Source organism: Notamacropus eugenii, chromosome 1 (assembly GCF_028372415.1).
Source record: "Notamacropus eugenii isolate mMacEug1 chromosome 1, mMacEug1.pri_v2, whole genome shotgun sequence".
NCBI lineage: Eukaryota > Metazoa > Chordata > Mammalia > Diprotodontia > Macropodidae > Notamacropus > Notamacropus eugenii.
In genome coordinates, this window is record NC_092872.1 from 62,188,364 (window position 1) to 62,207,662 (window position 19,299).

The 19,299-nt window shown below is 34.6% G+C and overlaps 2 protein-coding genes across 2 annotated transcripts; both read right to left on the reverse strand.

Annotated features, from left to right (window-relative positions):
* Window positions 1-3,899: 3,899 nt before the first annotated feature.
* Window positions 3,900-4,841, reverse strand: LOC140522893 (olfactory receptor 13D1-like). The gene has a single exon (XM_072638083.1). The coding sequence runs from the start codon at window positions 4,839-4,841 to the stop codon at window positions 3,900-3,902; it is 942 nt and encodes a 313-aa protein (XP_072494184.1).
* An 11,787-nt stretch (window positions 4,842-16,628) lies between these two features.
* LOC140522904 (olfactory receptor 13D1-like) lies at window positions 16,629-17,570 on the reverse strand. Its single transcript, XM_072638088.1, has one exon. The coding sequence runs from the start codon at window positions 17,568-17,570 to the stop codon at window positions 16,629-16,631; it is 942 nt and encodes a 313-aa protein (XP_072494189.1).
* Between the last annotated feature and the right edge of the window lie 1,729 nt (window positions 17,571-19,299).

The following is a 19,299-nucleotide window of genomic DNA, read 5'->3' on the forward strand; positions in this document are numbered from 1 at the left end:
AGACCTGTCATCTTCTACACTAAAAGACCATAGGTTTCACTATATATTGAAGAGAAAAAGACCTGAGATTGTGACCACGAATAACTTACCCAGCAAAGTTGAGTATAATCCTGAATGAAAAAAAAAAATGGTTATTCAATGAACTGAAAGACTTTCAGGAATTTGTGACAAGAAGACGAGAGTTCAATGGAAAATTTAATACAAAAGATCCAGAAGAAATATAAGGAAAAAATTTTAGACTAATATGAGGGATTTATTAGGATCAAACTGTTTGCTTCTTATATATGAACCTATTAACAGTATTCTTTAAAATGTGATCATTACAAGGGCAGTTTAAAAGGATGTTTAGGGCTGAGTTATATATGATGGGGTGAGTCTAAAAAACAAAATTGGTTGGAAAGGGTAAAAAGGAGAAATTATCTTTAGAATGCTGTTACAAAGGAAGAACTGATACAGAGGAAGCAGGTGGTGGTGAAGGTCTGATAATATTGGAGTCTTCTTCTCATTGGATTTAGGATGAATAGGAACCAATTTGTACATTTGGACGGGTATAGATGTATTCTGGACTTGTAAAGAGTTGAAAGGATTGGGGGAATGGTGGGGAAAGGAGTTTTAGAAATGTGTGTAGATTAAGATTTAGGAAGGTGGGGAAGAAGATGAGGGAGGGACTTTTAGAAGGATATGTGGATTAAGATATAAAAGGATAGGGAAGAGGAGTGTGGATGGATTGAAGAATAGGAAGCTAATGGGAGTAGACAAGGTAACAGGAAAGGTAAAAAGAGAGGCTGATGACAATAGTGAGTAAATAAAGATGGAGGGAAATTCAAAAATAGTTATTGTAACTTTGAATGTGATTGGGCTGAGCTCACCCATAAAAAGGAAACAGCAGAATGGATTAAAAAAGCAGTCTGACAATATATTGTTTACATGAAACACATTTAAGAATGAGAAATACACATAGGGTTAAAATGAAAAGTTGGAGTAGAATTTATTATGCTTTAACTGATGCAAAAAAAGGCAGGGGTATGATCTCATACAAAGTTATGGCTAAAAGGAATTTAATTAAAAGAGATAAACGGGATAATTACATTTTGATAAAGGTACCATCGACAAAAAGCCATATTAATACCGAAATTATGTGCATCAAATAGTATTGCATATAAATTTTTAAGAGAAAAGTTAAATGAATTACAGGTGGAGACAGTATTGTTATAATAGTGGAGTACTAAAGATGATTAGGGGGAAAAGGGAAAGAACCTATATGTTCTAAATATTTATAGCAACATTCTTTGTGGTGGTAAAGAACTGGAAATTAAGGGGATGTCTGTTAATTGAGGAATGGCTGAGCAAGTTGTGGTATATTATTGTGATGGAATACCATTGTGCTATAAGAAATGATGAACTCTGTAGTCTTAGAAAAACATGGACAGATGCACAAAATAATGAACAGTGAAAAGAGCAGAACTAAGAGAATGCTTATACAGTAACATTACCTGGCTTCAAGTTGCTTACATTTGGGTAAAGAAGGGAATAATACCTAAAACTGTATCAATTTAGAATTCCAAGCATTTCTATAGCAGTGAAGGATTTGCAAAGCATTTTACACGTTATCTCATTTACTCCTCACAACAACCCTCTGAGGTAGGTGGTATTATTAGTCCCCATTTCACAGATGAGGAAAATGACACTGAGAGAGGTTCAGTGACTTGTCCAGGGAAACGCTGTTAGTGTGGATTTGCATGTGGAGTTTGAACTCAAGTCTTCCTGACTCCAATTTTAACATTACTCACTCTGCCCTCTAGTTGCCTCAAAATATATAAACAAAATAATTTCTGAGGGGATCTTACTAGCAGTTTGGGGTGAGGAGGAATTAGGATAATTTCTTCCTGTAGGAGGTGGGAATTGAGCTGACTTTTGTACAAAGCTAGAGATTCTTCAGGGTGGTGGTGAGGAAGGAGTGAATTCCAGGCATTGGAGACAGATGGTGCAAAGTCATAGAGATGGAGAAGGAATATTGCATATGGGCAAGAGCAAGCTGGCTCATTTATACTGACCGCAGAATGCACAGAGAGTGTGCAATAAGCCTGGAAGTATTGGCTAAAGCTAAGAAATAAGACCTTTAAAAGTCAAATGAAGGGGTTTGATTTTTATCCTCAAAGCAAGAAGGAACCACTGCAGCTTAATGAACAGTGAAGTTACATGATCAGAGCTATTCTTTAGAAATGTCAACAAAGCGGTAGTGTGGAGGATAGATCACAAAGGGTCTATGATAACAATTTGAGCAGGGACAAGTGAGTAAATGAGAGAGAGAGAGAGAGAGAGAGAGAGAGAGAGAGAGAGAGAGAGAGAGAGAGGAAAAGAGGGAGATAGAGACAGAGAGAGAGACATAGAGACACAGAGACAGAGAGACAGACAGAGACAGACAGACAGAGAGAGAGGCATGACAGAAACAGAGAGAAACAGAGACAAAGAGACAGATAGAAATAGGCAGTGCAGTGGGACTAACTCTGAAAATGTAGTCTGAAGACCTCAGTTCAAATTCTGGCTCTGCTAATTTCTATTCTTGTATCCATGGCAAAATCACAACTTCTCTTAACGGATTCCCTCTTCTTTATGTACTATTTATTGTTGGTGGCTGTTTGCCGCGTTGGTGAGCAGTGAGGTAACGCTACCAGTCACTGATTCCTCCCATTCTTGGGTCATCTTGAGATAGGGCTTTCTAGCCACTTCCTCAGCCTCCTCCCTTTGGAGGAATGTTTTTCCTTAATTAATCTGCAGTAATGACAAATGCTTGCCTTGATCCCAGTCCAGACAGTTATCAGCCATGCCACCGTAGTTAAATCATTTATCTAAAGAGAAGCTTCCTCCTGGGAAGCTGTAAAAGTGAATCAATAATGCCCTCCAATAATCCTAAGTCCCTAGCCAGAAATCTCACTGTGACAAACATAGAAGTTTTAACTCTAGCGTTCCTCTCCTGAGTCAACCTAAAAGCGAAGTACCTTCTCACGTTGCTGCATTCAAGCAATAGCACAATTTAGCAATTTGTTAATCGACATTAATTTTTTCCACCTTAAGAAAAAAATAAACTTTTAAACAGAAAAGACTAGTCAATCTTTAAAGGCTTGCATTTCTTCCTTCCACAAGTCTAAAGGTGGAAGAATCCAGCTTATAAAACACAAGCAATAATCAGGATCTCTGCCAAGCCCAAGACTCTGACCAGGGCAGGTGGTGGTGGAGTAAAGCAGGAGGATACTGGGAAATTTCCTTCCAAAACAGTAGATATACATCTTTAGTTTCCATCTCCTTGGTGGTGTCTATAAGGGGCAGAAATGCATGTAGTGTGTATGAACTGTAGTGAAACCCACTTGACTGAACTGGAACATCATCATTCCAATGTCAGAAGGGAACTTAGAGGTCATCTATTCCGATGACTTCTTTTAATAAATGAGAAAATTGAGTCCAGGAGAAGTTAAGTGACTTCTCTAAGGTTTTAGAAGCAGGAAGTGGTAGAACCAGAATTTGAGTTCAGGCCCTGACATTTCAAGTTCAATACTCTTTCCACTGTGTCATGATGTCTTCTAATTTTTGTGGAGGAATGTTGTGGGAGAAAATAACAGGTATGGTGCAACTAGATTGTAGAGGGATGTGATTCTTTCATGTTGCTTGAAGTTTGTTGTTCTGCCTTCTCAACTCTGGAAGCATACCTAGGAATGAGGCCTATATTTCTTTTATGTCAGCCCATTTCCGTGATTGTACTTTGTTAAAGTTGGCTGTGATGAGGAGTATCACCATATAGATGGGCAAGACTAGAGAGAATCAAATCCATGTGCCAAAGGTTGATTTTAAAATGTTGATGATTTGTTTTGTTTTGTCTCATTTGGCTGGTATATTCTGGCTTCTCATGCTATCTGTGAGAAGATACTTTTGGTTAGTTTTTTCACAGCAGATTTTACATCTTTGTTCCTCAGGCTATAAATGATGGGATTCAGCATGGGAATGACCACAGCATAGAAGAGGGCAATCCCCTCATCTGTTGCATGGGAGTCTTTGGACTTGGGCTTCATGTACATGAAGAGAATGGTCCCATAAAACATAGTCACCACAGTCAGATGTGCTGAACAGGTGGAAAAGGCTTTTTTTCTCCCCTCTGCAGAATTGATCCTCAGAATTGTAAAGAGGATGAAGCCATAAGAGATGATTATTAGCAACACTGGAATAACTAGTAAGATGACATTTGATATCACCATAATGATTACATTGAGGGAGATATCTGTACATGCTAGTTTCAACACAGCCAGAATCTCACATGTGAGATAATCAATGACATTGTTCCCACAAAAGGGCAACCCCATAGCAAGGACTGTTTGCACCAATGAATTTAGCATGCCTGTCATCCAGGAACTGGCGGCCATCCATCCACAAAGCTCCTTGTTCATGATGACAGGGTATCTCAAGGGTCTACAAATGGCTACATACCGGTCATAAGACATCACAGTGAGGAGCACACACTCTGTGGACCCCAAGGCAAGAGAGAAGAACATTTGTGTTCCACATTCCACAAAGGAAATGGATTTTTCATCTGAAAGGAAGTTTGCAAGTATCAGTGGAACAGAAGAAGAGGTGTAGCAGATGTCCAGGAAGGAGAGGTTACTGAGGAAGAAGTACATGGGGGTATGTAGGTGAGTATCCAGGATGATGATTGTAATGAGGAAACTGTTTCCCAGCAGTATTATAATGTACATGATGAGGGACATCAGAAAGAAAACAAAGTGAAAGATGGGGTGGGCAGCAAGACCATGAAGAAAAAGTACATTAATTAATGTCTGGTTTTGATTTTCCATTTTTCCTCTCTTTTACCTGCAATATTTTAATTTAGGACACAAAATAAAAAGCTTATCTCACTAAAATGAGTCAAAGTGCAATTTGCCTTTTTTCAAATTACTTTTCTAGAATAGCAACACATTTTTCAAATTTTTGCCTCTTAGACAAAATTTGCCCTTAGATTTCTCTCTTTCACAAACCAAGTTCAGAAATACACTTGTAGGGAATCCTCTTTTATTAGCAAACCTCCTCCACAAAGAAATTTTGATGCTTTATTGACTATGTCTTCCCAGTAATCACTCCTGGGTGTTTTGTTTTTTTTTTTCTGAAGTGGTAGACTGAGTTCTGTTTGCTAAACAGTTGATTATCTCATAGGCTCATAGATCTAGAGCTGGACGCAACCTCAGAGGCAATAAAGTCCAAATCTTCCTTTTGTAGGTGAGGATACTGATGCCCAGAGTGGTCAAATGACTTGCTAAGTTTACCCAGGTAGTCAGCAGCACAAATGGAATTTAAATCTTCTTTGTCTTACTCCAGAACCAGTCCTCTTACCATTGATCAATGTACTTGAAAGAAACAGAGAAGGAGATGGAAAGGAACAAAGTTCTAGCTTACTACAAATATGCAAATAAGAATGAATCCTGTAAAATGAGACTATAATTTAATTACATTTCAAAAGATAATGGTGAAATAGAAAGAGCGCTAAGTAGATCTGGGTTCAAATCTTGCCTTTCATGCTCACTAGCTTTGTGACCCTGGGCATAATGTTTAACATCTATTTTTTCATAGGCTATAACAGAGGACTTTTTTTACACATTGAGTCTAGAGACACAGGATCTGAGCTTGAATACCAGCTTTATCCTATATTCCTTGATTGACCTCTAAGATTAATTTTAATTACAGAACTATTATTTTGTGAACCTATGAGCTATTAACTTATGGATGTGTTTACAAGCTGCATCCATGGAGGAGATTCCCACAATGGGAATTTTACACCAGAATTAACTCTTTGTTCCTTTACATATTTTTATGATTAAATATATAGATTCAGAGGCATTCCTCCAAATAGAATGGACTTGGAACTCAAATTAATACCTGTCCTCATTTCTTCCTCATTTCTTCTACTCTCTATATTTAATAGGAAACTTCTCAGAAAAAAGGAAAAAAAGGAGACAGAGGTGGAGAGAGGAAGAGAGAGAGACTTACTTGTCTTCCTTTAACAAGTTCAACAGAAGAGAGAAGAAATGCAAAGTATTAGAAAACTTTATTTCCTTCCCATTACTTCTAGTCCCATACCATTTTGCTAAAATTGTTCAAGTGGAGGTTCTGGTTCTTTTTAGAAACCTTAATCTGGAGAAAACCTTATCTATGGACTCTTCTTTATCTTCCATGGCTGAAAAAATATAACCTTGAACCCTTATGCATTCTTTTCAGGATAGTATATGAAAAACAGTAGAAAAGAAACTGGTTATGTGAAAATGTACATTTGGTGTCTGGGAACTTTCTAATGGTATTTTCAATCATCTGGTGTCTTAGACTCTGGATAATGTATACTTCCCCACTTGTGGCATCTGCCTAGTGGTTCCAGTAGTGTCTGCTAATCTTAACATCATACTCTTGCTATCATTATATTATCCATTAGGTACTTCTCATCCAGCTGCCCTCAAACCCCTTGTAGAAAGTCTTGCCCTGATGGATGGATAATAGCATTATAAATGGGTGGTATTTTGTCTTCATATGGATCTACAATGAACATCTCTGTTATTCTACCCATCTGTTCCTTTGCCTCAACGTCCTCCTTTGTAAACGGGGAGGTTCGATGAGATCAGAGGTTCTTAATCATTTTTATATGTGAATGCATTTTTCCAGTTCCAACAAACAACTGTAGACATACCAGTTTTCACTTATTCACAATGAAATAATCACCAATTTGTACTCTGTAGTTAGGGTAAGATTATTTTCTTTTTGTGTCATTCAAAGTGATGAAGGAAAAATGATAAGGTAGTGGGAAATTTGTTGGGGAATTTGGAATGAAATGATCAGAGTTTGAATCCCAACTTATCTTTGTGATCTTCTGTGCACCTCAATTTTATCATCTACAAAATAATCTCCACAAAATTCATGATCTTTTCAAGATGCAAATACCATAAGTCAACATCAACTAAAAGAGCAATTATCTCTTCTAAACTATTTTGAGCATATGTAAAAAGTATCATCACAGCATAGGGGTTAAATGAGATATTTGTAAAGTAAAAAGAAAAATTTGTAAATTATTTGCCACAATGTCTGGCACTTAGTAGTTACTATATAAATGTTCATTATTGTTATGGCTATTAGTATTAATTAATAACTCATTTTCTGTTTGTTCTAAGTGAAATAGCATATATCATATTGTCTGCTCCTGCCCAACCAAGTCAGTCTGGTCAGAAATCGTTGATGCAGACATGGTACCCACACACACTGTAATAATTCCCAAGAACTTGCAGCCTGATAGAAAATTCATTAATTTCTTCTGGGCCACATTTCAGCTCCACTCCTTCATCTACATTGGATTTCTGACTTCCTTTTTCTGTGGATCTGCCCTTATTGTGCCTTTTGTCATTCCCACACTTGTTGCCCTTCTCTCTGAAAAGCCTTTCAAGGCTATGGTTCTTTTCCTTGTCCACAAAGTCCCTTCCCACCAGGAAAATTCCATCATTAAGCTGAGAGTTTAGCCTAAGAGCACTATGAGTCAGGGTCTTGCTCAGATTTGAGTAATTAGTAGGCATATAGTCATCATAACAGTTTACCTGTATGAAAAGTGGTAGTTTCACTTCCTGGGCTCAGTAGACAGTAGATAACTTTTCCTATTGCAAAAAGCCAATTTCTGCCTGCGTTAGAAAGTTCCTGTGATGGATTTCCACTTGGTCAATCCTGATGGGCAGCTATGAAAATAAATTTCAAAGTCTTATTGACATGACAAGTAGAACAGTTATTACACCAAATTTAACCTTCTATAAGAAGGGATGCAGATGTTTGATCAGGTATTGATCAGAGGCAGTCTTGGGATTCTGTCATTCAGAAATAGGAAAATAGAAAAAGAAAAGAAATAGAGAAAGAAAAGGAGATTGACTTATACTTTGTAGTAGTTGATCCATTTATTTTTTTAGTGGGCTCAGCCAGAATCACTGGCCCCCAAATAGAGGCTTTATGCAATTTAAAAAGAGGCAACCATAGACTCTGCCAAACCATTTTAGCTGCTTCTTAGGGGATATCATTTGTCCCTGAAGCAATTTAAAGTTTTGACATGGAAATGTGCCAGAATTCAAAACTTTCTGATACTTAAGGAATAATGCCCTAAAGGTCTAATTACATGGAACTTATTATACTACTCCCTTTCAAACAAACATTTCTGAGGCTGCATTTTGGTTCTTGATCCTTAAAAACAATCATCAATTTCATTCAATGAACACTGACTACACACTTACTCTGTGACTTGACTACACATCTATTATAATAAGAATACATATTAATCTTATTATGATAGTAGGTTATTAGGTGGTTGTGGGTGACCAGAAGTCATTCCAAAATTAAACAAGACATTACCCCTTTGAAGCATCAGACTTTTATTTAGTAGGGGTGATTAAATATTTCTTAATGTTTTAAAATAATTTCTTCTATACCTTTCCTTATGATTCTGTCCCTCTGTTACAGATATCCATATCTTGTTGGTATATTTAAGACATTTCTTTGAATTATTGTCAACTTTTATTATCTGCTATATTGTATGAGAATACTGATCTTGATACCCTTCCACTATTCCCATTTGGCTTAATAGTTTATAGTGCTTAAATATGGGGAAGACAATAGCTATTTATATAGTGTCTACCACAAAGCAGGTGCTCTGTTCATAATCCCACAAGACAGGTGTTGTTATTTTAAATTTTAGGGAACTGTGGCAAATAGAAGTTAAGTGACTTGCTAGCAAGTCATATAACTAGCAAATATCTGAGGCTGGATTTGAACTTAAGATATCTTTATTCCAGGCCCACTGCTCTCTCCACTGTGCCACTTAACTGCTAAGCAACATAGATTTTCCTGAATACTTGTATTAGTATTTGAGGACTACACGTTCCTATATCTTTCACTAACGTTTGACAAATCAACAATACTTCAAAAATGGTGAAACTGTACTACAAAACTCTGCAGGTCAGTTAGTTAATCAAAAAGTATTTTTTCTAAATTAGGATTAGAGGTTCAAAGAAAAGCAAAAATGGCACTTGCTCTCAAGTAGTATAAATCAAATTGGTCATACATAATGTATATTCTTTTCAATATGAAGCTGTAGACTTTATACTGATTTTAAAAAAGATTTTGCATTGATATTCACCAAATATTAGTCTGTAGTTTTCCTTTTATGCTTTGACTCTTCCTGCTATATATATTAAACATATATTTGTCCTATTTAAAGCTTTCTTTAATTAGGATGGCTTCTATTTCTACTATAGCAAAATAAAAAAAGGAATATTGAATTTAATTGTTCTTTCAATGTTTAGTAGAATTCACTTGTAAATTCATTTGACTATTTTTTCTTTGGAGAATCATTTTTCACTTGATTTTTTTTTTAAAGATTGGGTTATTTAAAGTCTCTTAAGTACTCTTTATTCTCTTCATCTGGATATTTTATATTTCGTAACCATTCATGCACTTCATTTTATTTATTAGCTTTGTTGAACTATAATTGGGTGAAACATTTTCTAATAATTTCATTTCTTTCTTCATCATCTATGAATTCTCCTTTTTCATATTGATAATTTTCCTCTCTTTTTTATCAAATTAGTGGTTTGTCTAATTTCATTTTCACAAAGCACTCACTTTTTATTTATCTATTAAATGTTTTCATTAATTTTGTTTATCTCTTCATTGATTTTTATATTGTTTTTATTTTGTTGATTTATATTTTCTTATTTAGTTGACTTTTTTAAAAAAGTTGTTTTTGTAGAATATGGTCAGTATTTGGGTAACTGAATCAATATTAGGAAGACTATAATAATACACAAAATGAATTAAAAAATGAAAAATAACTACATAATTAGTTCTAAAATAGCTATAAAATTCACTTTATTATGACATAGTTTCAGATAAAGTTTATGAAGAATGCAGTACAAATTTATAGATATTTTAGTATTCTATTTGATTCTAATTACATTTAAAAAGAACTTTTAATGTATTTTTTTGATTTTGAGTTCCAATTTTTTTCTGTTTCTGCTTTCCCTCTTTCCTCATTGAGAAGGCAAGCAATTTAATACATTGTTTAATTTAATTTAATACATACATATTTCATATGTTGTGAAAGAAAACAGATCACAACAACCCAATAAAAACAAAGTTTAAAAAGTAAACTTTGTTTTGCATTTAGACTCCATCAGCTTTTTCTCTGCAAGTGGATAACATTTTCCAGCATAAGTCCTTTGGAATTGTCTTGGATTATTGTATTACTGAGAAGAGCTGAGTCATTCACAGTTGATCATTGTACAACATGGCTATTGCTGCATTCCCTGTTTTTCTGGTTCTGCTTACTTCACTTTACGTCAATTCATGTAAGTCTTATTAGGTTTTTTTTAAACATCCTGCTTGTCATTTCTTATGACACAGCAGTATTCCACCACAATGATATGCCACAATTTGTTTAGCCATTCCTCAACTGATGGGCATTCACTCGATTTCCATTCTTAACCACCACAGAAAGAGCTGCTACAAATATTTTTGTATATAGAGGCACTTTTTCTTTTTCTCTAGTCTTTTCGTGATACAAGTTTAGTAAAGATATTTCTGGGTCGAAGATTATGCACAGTTTTATAACCCTTTGGGCATAGTTCCAAATTACTTTTGAGAGTTGTTAGATCAGTTCTCAACTTCACCAACAGTGCTTTAGTGTGTCAATTTTCCCATGTCTTCTTCAACACTTGTCATTTTCCTTTATATCACATTAGCCAATTTGATAGGTGTCAAGAGTTATTTTGGAGTTGTCTTAATTTGCATTTCTCTAATTCATAGCAACGTAGAGCATTTTTTCATATGACTAAAGATAGATTTGATTTCTTTGTCTGAAAACTGCCTGTTCATATTCTTTGATCATTATCAATTGGGGAATGACTCTTGTATTCTTATAAATTTGACTCCATTCTCTTTATTTGAGAGATGATGCTTTATCTGAGAATCTTGCTCTAGAAATTTTTCAAAATTATGATTACTTTGTATTTCTCTCCGTCCTGTTTCTTCCTTCTCCCATTTCTCTCTCTCCTTATCCCCTCTCCCTCTCTTTCTCTTTCTCTCTTTCTCCCCTTTCACCTTGTGCTTTCTCAAAATTGTTTTGCTTCTGACCACTGCCTCTTCCACTTTGTCTTCCCTTCTATCAGCCCCATTTCTCATATCCCCTTCCCCTACTATTTTGCTGTTGGCTGAGATAGATTTTTATACCCAATTGAGTATATATGTTATTCTCTTTTTTAAGCCAAATCCAATGAGAGCACAGTTGCCTGCCAACCCCACATCTTTCCCTTTGCTATAAAAACTCTTTCACACTTCTTGCAAGTGAAATAATTTGCCTCATTCTACCTTTCTGTTTTCTCTTCTCCTAGTGCATCTCTATTTCTCACCCCTTAATTTTATATTTTAGAAATCATCTGATTATAGTCAACTGATACTTGCTCCCTCTGTCTATGTATACTCCTTCTATCTGCCCTAATAGTGACAATATTTTTCGGAGTCACATATATCATCTTCCCAAAACATTTTAACCTTATTGAAACCCTTAAGATTTCTCTTTCCTGTTTACCTTTTTATGTTTCTCTTGAGTCTTATATTTGAAAGTCAAAGTTTCTATTCAGGTATGATCGTTTCATCAGGAGTGTTTAAAAGCCCTTTATTTCATTAAATATTCTTTTTCCCTTGAGGAATTATACTCAGTTTTGCTGAATATGTGATTCTTGGTTGCAATCTTAACTTCTTTGCCTTTCAGAATATGATATTGCTAGCTCTTTGATCCTTTAACATAGAAACAGCTAAATCTTGTGTTGTACTGACTCTGATTCCATGATATTTGAATTATTTCTTTCTGATTCCCTCCAATATTTTCTTCTTGGGTTTCTTCAACTTGGCTATATTATTCCTGGGAGTTTTCATTTTGGGATCTCTTTCAGGAGGTGATCAGTTAATTCTTTCATTTTCTATTATGAATTTCAATGAGGCATGGAAGAAGTGTGAAAGAGCTTTTACAGCTAAGGGAAAGATGTGGGGTTGAGAGGCAACTGTGCTGTCAATTTTTAGAGAGAACTGAGGTAAGTCCCTGCCTGTAGTCTGCCATCTTGGCTCTGATCCAGTACCAATTTATATTAAAAGCATTTCCATGCTTCTAATAGGAATAAATGGAACTTTAAAAATATAGTAAATTTACTATTTAAAACAAAGATTTAGCATCATTTTAATGGGAAAATCCTAAAGGTCTGACCAACAAGAACAGGAGTAAATAAAAGATATCCATTGTCATAATTGCATTATATAATTATAGAAATGCTATGTATATCCAGAGGGCAAAATAAAAAGGAAAATGAGGGAAATATATGTAGGCAAAAAAGAAAGAATGTTATTGTTTTTTGCCAATGATAATGTGATTTATTTAAAGAGCCCTATAGATTCAACTAACATGAATTAAAGTAATAATTTCAATAAAGTAGCAGAATGCAAATCTCCAAAAACCTCAGATTTTCTTTAAATTTCTGACAAAACACAGGAGAAAGCAATAGAAAAAAGGAAATCTTGTTAAAAAGTAACACTAAATGAATAAAATATTTAGTAGATCAAATATGAATAAACTACAGATGACTTTTCACAATATTTAACATATTTGGGAGTGTATCCACCAAGACATACCCAGGAGTCATATAATTCCAACTACAAAACACTCTTTTCAGAGATAAATATTTGCCTAAATTCAAAATACCAATTGCTTTTGAGTAGATCAAGTCAATATAATAAAAATGACAATACTGTCTAAATTAATTTATTCAGTCTTCTATCAATCAAACTGCCAGAGACTTCTTTTATGGGCCTGAAAATAAAAGAATAATTACACTCATTTGGAGGAGCAAAATGTGAAGAATCTCATGTATAATAAAGAAATGATTAGTGAAAATCTAGAAAATGAAATTGCAATGTTCAATATTACAAGCAGAACGGATTAAATTTGTATAGGTCTTGCCTGACTGAGACGCTTTCCTTTTTTGACAAGGTTATTAAATTACTAAACTATAGAGTTTAGCAAGTTTTCACAAAACATTTGGTTTTTGTCTCTTGTTACTCATATGAAAAAGTTGGAGAGAACTGGATCAGAAGATAATACTGTTAGATGAATTCACAATTGATTGAACAGTTTAATGTCATTTTGGCAAAGGGTCTCCCAGGGATCTCTTCTTGCTTCTGTGTTGCTCAACAATTTTATCACTGGCTTAGAAAAAGGCATAGATAGTATGGTTATGAAAAAAAAGCTGCAGATGCATAAAGCTGGGAGGGGCTGGCTAATACATTAGATGAGAGAACCAAAATCAAAAAGGAACTGGTCCAAATGAGTCCAACTTTGATAATAGGGAAAGAATAGTAGTAAAGAAAAAGTCATATGCTAAGGTTAAATAGTTAAACTTCTCAAATAAAAGATGAACAAGGCATGTTGGAAAAGACCTGAGAGATTTAGTGGACTTCAGGTTCAATGTAAATCAACAGTGGTTTAGAAGCCACAAGCATTAATGTGATTTGGGGCTGCATTGAAAGGCATGGCTTGCAGGAACTCTGTCCAGATCAAATTACATCCAGAATATTTTCTTCAGTTCAAGAGTTCAAATTGTAGGAGGAAGATTAATAGACTTGAATCATCTAGAGAAAGGCAAACAGGAGAGTAAAAGCCCTCTATTTTATGCCATATGAGGATGAACTGAAGGAACTGTTTACTTCAGAGAAGATTAGACTTGGGTGGAAACATGACTTCAAGTACTTGAAAGGTCTTGATACGAAAGAGATATTAGACTTGTTTTCATTGGTTTCAGAAATCAGAATCAGAATAGTGAGTTGATACTGCAAAAAAGGTGAATATAGACCTGTTGTTAAGAAAAAGTTTCTAACAATTAGTGTTGTCCATAAGTATAATGGGCTCTCTTGTGAGGTGGTGGGTTTTCTCTTACATTGAAGGACTATATGACCTGTTGTTCAGTGTGCTGTAGGGAAGATACTTTTATTGTATGAGTTGTACCCAATTATTTGTGAGTTTCCTATTAGCTCTGAAGTTTTGTAACTCTGATAAAATGTTTCACAATATTTTTATTGATTGATTACACTTTTAAAAAAATTATTTTTTTATTTTATTTAATTTTAAATTTTAAAAAAGTTTGACAGCATTTTATTTACTGATTAAATTTTATTAATTAAATTATCTATTAATTATTGAATCATCAATTGACATTAACTATCAATTAATTTATCATATTATAATTTATTATATTATTACATAATATATAAGAAATTAAATTTACTAAATTTATTTTTAAAATTTGTCAATCAAATAAAATCATAAAATATTTTATAACTTGGAGTTCAGTGATTTTTCTGAGCATTAATATCTGATGAATCATCAAACAGAGACATGTGCTTACCAAAGATACTTAACAGTGTGTTAAAAATAATTTCTATGGTGTACGAATGGAAAAACAATTCCTCATTGATATTATGATTCTTTGTATATTCCCATATGTGTATAGCATTGTGCTGATTGTACTGTGCCTTGCAGTATTTAGAGCTTTCTAAATCCATTCAAGAAAATACTAGTAATGTTTATGAGACTAATATGGTAGATGAAAGATACATTGTATTTTATTTATAACATATAGAGGAATAGGCCATCTTTTTTTAGTTCTTCAGTATATAAACTAAAAAACTTGGGCAGACATGATGAATGGACAGTGAACCGGAACCAGAGGTGAAGAAGAGGAGATAGTGTTGGATTTTAAAATAATCATTCTAAGAAGAGGTCCATTGACTTCACCAAACTTCCAAAGTGGTTTGTGATAAAAAAAATCTAAGAACCCTTACTTTAGGAAGATTAGATATTTAAAATCTGAAATTTGACATTTCTATCTGTACCAGATGACAACTCAGAAGAAATTAGATTTTTTTAATATGGAAAAATATTGCTATTTTTGTTGACATGGAAATATATAGACATATTATAAATGAGAAAAGTTTCCAGTATAGGAAGGTTCCAGTTCAACATATGAAAAACTCCCTAATAAATAGAAAGGGCAAAAATATGGAATGAGTTGCTATGGAGTAATGATTTCCCCATTTAGTTATATAGTAATTGGGAATGTTATAGAAAAGAGTGAAAATATGAGTGGTTTTGGGCTAGCTATCTCTGAAGTCCTTTTCATTTCTAAGGTTCTATTATTAAATGGTCTTCTTATCCTTAAATATATTCCATTACATTGTTTAAATGAATTTGATGTACAATTCATTTTCTACTGAAAAATTACAAGGATCCTAACATTGTAATATAGTTGTACAGTTTGAATGGCACTTCATGTAAGATTATAGAGTTATCACTTCTAAAATTTGCCTTGATTGGGCAAAATCTGAAATATTTTATTATGTACTGGTCATTACATTTCAGGAAGGAGTTTGATGTACTATGGAGTGTGCAAAAGATGGTGACTAGAGAGATGAGAGATATTGAGGTCAAGCCGTATCAATATAAGTTGAATATAATGGGGAAGTTTAGCCATAATTAAAGAAGATGTGGAGGAGACCTAACAATCTTCAAATATTTCAAGGGGGTGTTATGTAGAAGAGGGTTTATATAGAGTGAGCTCTTTGAGAGTAAGGACCATATTTTCATTTTATATTCTTTGCCTCTTCAATGCTTAGCACAATGCCTAGTGCATAGCAAGCACTTGATAAATGTTAATTTACTGACTGATTGCTTAGACCTAGAGGAGAGAACTTGGAGCAAGCAATGGAAGTTGTAAAAAGAAGACACATTTCCTCACATTGATATTTCTAAATACTCATAGGATGAGAGTTATCCAAGTGAGAGATAGGTTGACATAGTAGATAGTGGATTATTCTTAATAATAAGTTGTGAAGTAAAGGTTGAAAAGTCATTTGTTTGGTGTATGGTAGACTAGATTCTTGGTATAGTATGAGATGGACTAGTTAGTCTCTGAGATCTTTGCTAACTCTGACTGTATTTGGTTGTATAATCTTGGTATATTTTCAAATGCTAGAGAATAGAAGTCATATCTTTTATTATTTTCTTTTCTGAGACCGAGCACATTGGCCATGCCTAATGGAATATGTGTGTGTGTGTGTGTGTGTGTGTGTGTGTGTGTAATCCACATTTTTACATAGGATTAACATTTTAAAAACTGTTTCTAATATCTATAAAATCAGAGCTTAGCCTTTTAGAAGCAATGAATGAACATTACAAAAATAATTTCTTAATTAACAATAAATTATGACAATATGTGTGTGGGAATGTGTGACATTTTAACAGAATACATCACAAAGTCCAGAAAATCAAGCAGAGGTGGAAGTGGGGGAATTAGCAGGTCATAGTAGTAGAACTACTCCTGAGAAATGTTTATTCTGTGTGAAAAAAGATGAGCATCACATGTGAGGTTTTTCAGTTGCTCATATCCTACTGATACCAAGGGTAGCAGTGTTGGATTTGAATACAGAGGACAAAGTTGCCACACATAAAAGAAGCCAATTATCAGCCTCAAATTTCACATTTTTCTTAAGACCAGATTTCTAATTAGAACTTTCTTCACTCCCTCTTTTACCTCCTTGTTCCTCAGGCTGTAGATGATGGGGTTCAACATTGGGGTGACCACCCAGTAAGCCAACCCAAAGATTTCATCAAAAAGCTTAGTATCCTTAGACTTGGGCATCATGTACATGAAGAGAGCAGAACCATAGAACAAGATCACCACAGTCAGGTGGGCTGAACAAGTGGAAAAGGCTTTCTTCCTACCTTCACTAGAGTTGATCCTCAGGATGGTGGAGAGGATGAAGATATAGGATAATAAAATGAGTAACATAGGCATGACTAAGAAAACAATACTTCCCATTGTAATGATAAATACATTGAGAGAGATATCTCCACAGATAAGCTTGAAAAGGGCCAGGATTTCACAGGTAAGGTTATCAATCATATTTCCACAAAAAGGCATTATCAGGGCAAGTACAGATTGTGTCAGGGAGTTCAGAAATCCTAGTATCCAGGTCCAAGCAGCCATTTGTAAACAGAGTCCCTTGTTCATGATGATGGTATACCTTAGAGGATTACAGATGGCTACATACCGGTCAAAAGCCATTACTGCCAGGAGAATGCACTCTGTGGACCCCAATGCAAGAGAAATAACCATCTGCACAGCACATCCAATGAAAGAAATGGATTTTCTCTCAGACATAAAATTTTTCAGCATTTGAGGGATTAAGGAGGATGTGTAGCAGATGTCCAGAAAGGAAAGGTTCCCAAGAAAAAAATACATTGGAGTGTGGAGACGGGGATCCAGGATGCTGATGATAAGAAGGATACTGTTTCCCAGTAGAATCACCAAGTACATTGACAGGCAGAGCACATAAAGAAGCATCTGTAGGCCTGGATATTTAGAAAGTCCCACCAAAAAAACCTCTTTCAAAACTGTATAATTCCCCTTTTCCATGTTATTGTATTTAGGTCACCTAAAGAATTCAGGGAAAGAGACAGCTCATGTAAATTGCAATGATAAGAAAGTGATTTTTTTTTTGTAATTTAAAAAAATGTTTTATCTTTTAACAATTATATAATTTTATTTTATTGCTATTTTTATTGACAAGTTAAAGCTATTCACATATAAACAAAACTACAAAAAAAGAAAACAGAAAAAATGAGTATGCAAAGTCACATTTGAAATTAAGGTAGAGTGAGGCACAAAGTTCCAAGCACAATCAATCTATTGGCAAGGCTGGCAATTACTAACACATGAGGTCTCTCAGCTCCTCAGTCAGCCAAAAGACCACTAAGTGAGATGAACTAGCTTTTTTATAATTTTTATTGGAAGCACAGAAGAAAGGCGTGCATCACTGATGGAAAACAACATTATTGGTTTTAAAGTCAGAATGGTCATAGACAACAAAACAACATGATTAGTTGTCCATTTGGGGGTAGCAACAACTATTGTTTCCATCCTGTTATCAGGAAAGACTGATAGAGTCCATCAGCTTGTTAGCAGAACAGAGATAACAGACTTTCTTGTCATGGAATGATTCACAGAAAAGCTAAACTTCTGAACCTAAGAGTTAACATATTTCTACCAATTGTCAAGGAGAGTCAGTGGTACAGTGATAATAGGTTTATATGAATTAAAATGCCTTATAGGGAAATGGAACTCTAAAACTTAAGATTGCAAGATTTTTAATTAAAGTGTTTTAAAAGGAAAACTAAACTTTTAAACTCAAGTTAGAGAGGATGACTGAACTTTTAAATTTGTGAATTTCTAAATTGAACTGAAAGACAATCCCCTCCATTACCTAGGCAGTAACAGAATAGATCAGTAATTGAATGGAATCAAATATAGAATATAAACTCAATATTTTGTATCTACAAGGCAAAAGAAAAATAGAAGTTAAATTATATTGAAATAGTTATCAAAATATTGAAAAAATATTCACAGGCCTTTGCTTAAGAAACTCTGATATAAGGTATACTACATTGATAACTGCAAAGTAGTGGCTCTATCAAAGTACTAAGAGGAATTTAAGGACGAAATAATCACTTTTAGTTTGGAGGTTGGGCAGGGAGAATTAAAGATGAATTCTTGGATAAGGTTACACCAGAATTGCTCCGTGAAGGAAGGGAGACATTTTGATTGGCAGAAAGAAAAAGAAGTAATCCATTCCTCCCATGTGGGATAGAATGAATGAAAGTAGGACTGGGTAAAAACAGAAAATAGTAAGCATTCCACATTAACCGAAATGGAGAATTTGGGCAAGTTATAAGTGAGATAAGTGTGGTTAAGTAAGTTGGAACCAGATTGTGCAGGTCTTTGCATGTCAGTCAAAAGAGTTAAAATTTTATTTGGTAGGCAATGGACACTCATCAAAGATATGTAAGTCGAGAACATGCAGAATCAAAGAAGCACAGTAGGGAAAAAAGTTTTTTTGTTGGGGGAGGAGGTAAGCAATTTGAGGGATAGATAGGAGAAGGGAGAGAGAGCAGATAGAGAGTGATGATTAAAGGAATGAAGTCCTAGAGGAATGGAGATGGGATCAAGAGCACAGGTGGAGCCATTAGTCTTGGAAATGAGAAATGAAACCTCTACTTCTGAGAACATATTGAGAAGATGAGAAATGAGGACAAATTAAGAGGCTATCGCAATAGTCCCAGGCAGAAGTGGTAAGAATCAAATGCAG

What these genes read in the sequence shown, in the direction of transcription:
- LOC140522893 (XM_072638083.1), bottom strand. Translation starts at nt 4,841, where the DNA reads ATGGAAAATCAAAACCAGACATTAATTAATGTACTTTTTCTTCATGGT.
- LOC140522904 (XM_072638088.1), bottom strand. Translation starts at nt 17,570, where the DNA reads ATGGAAAAGGGGAATTATACAGTTTTGAAAGAGGTTTTTTTGGTGGGA.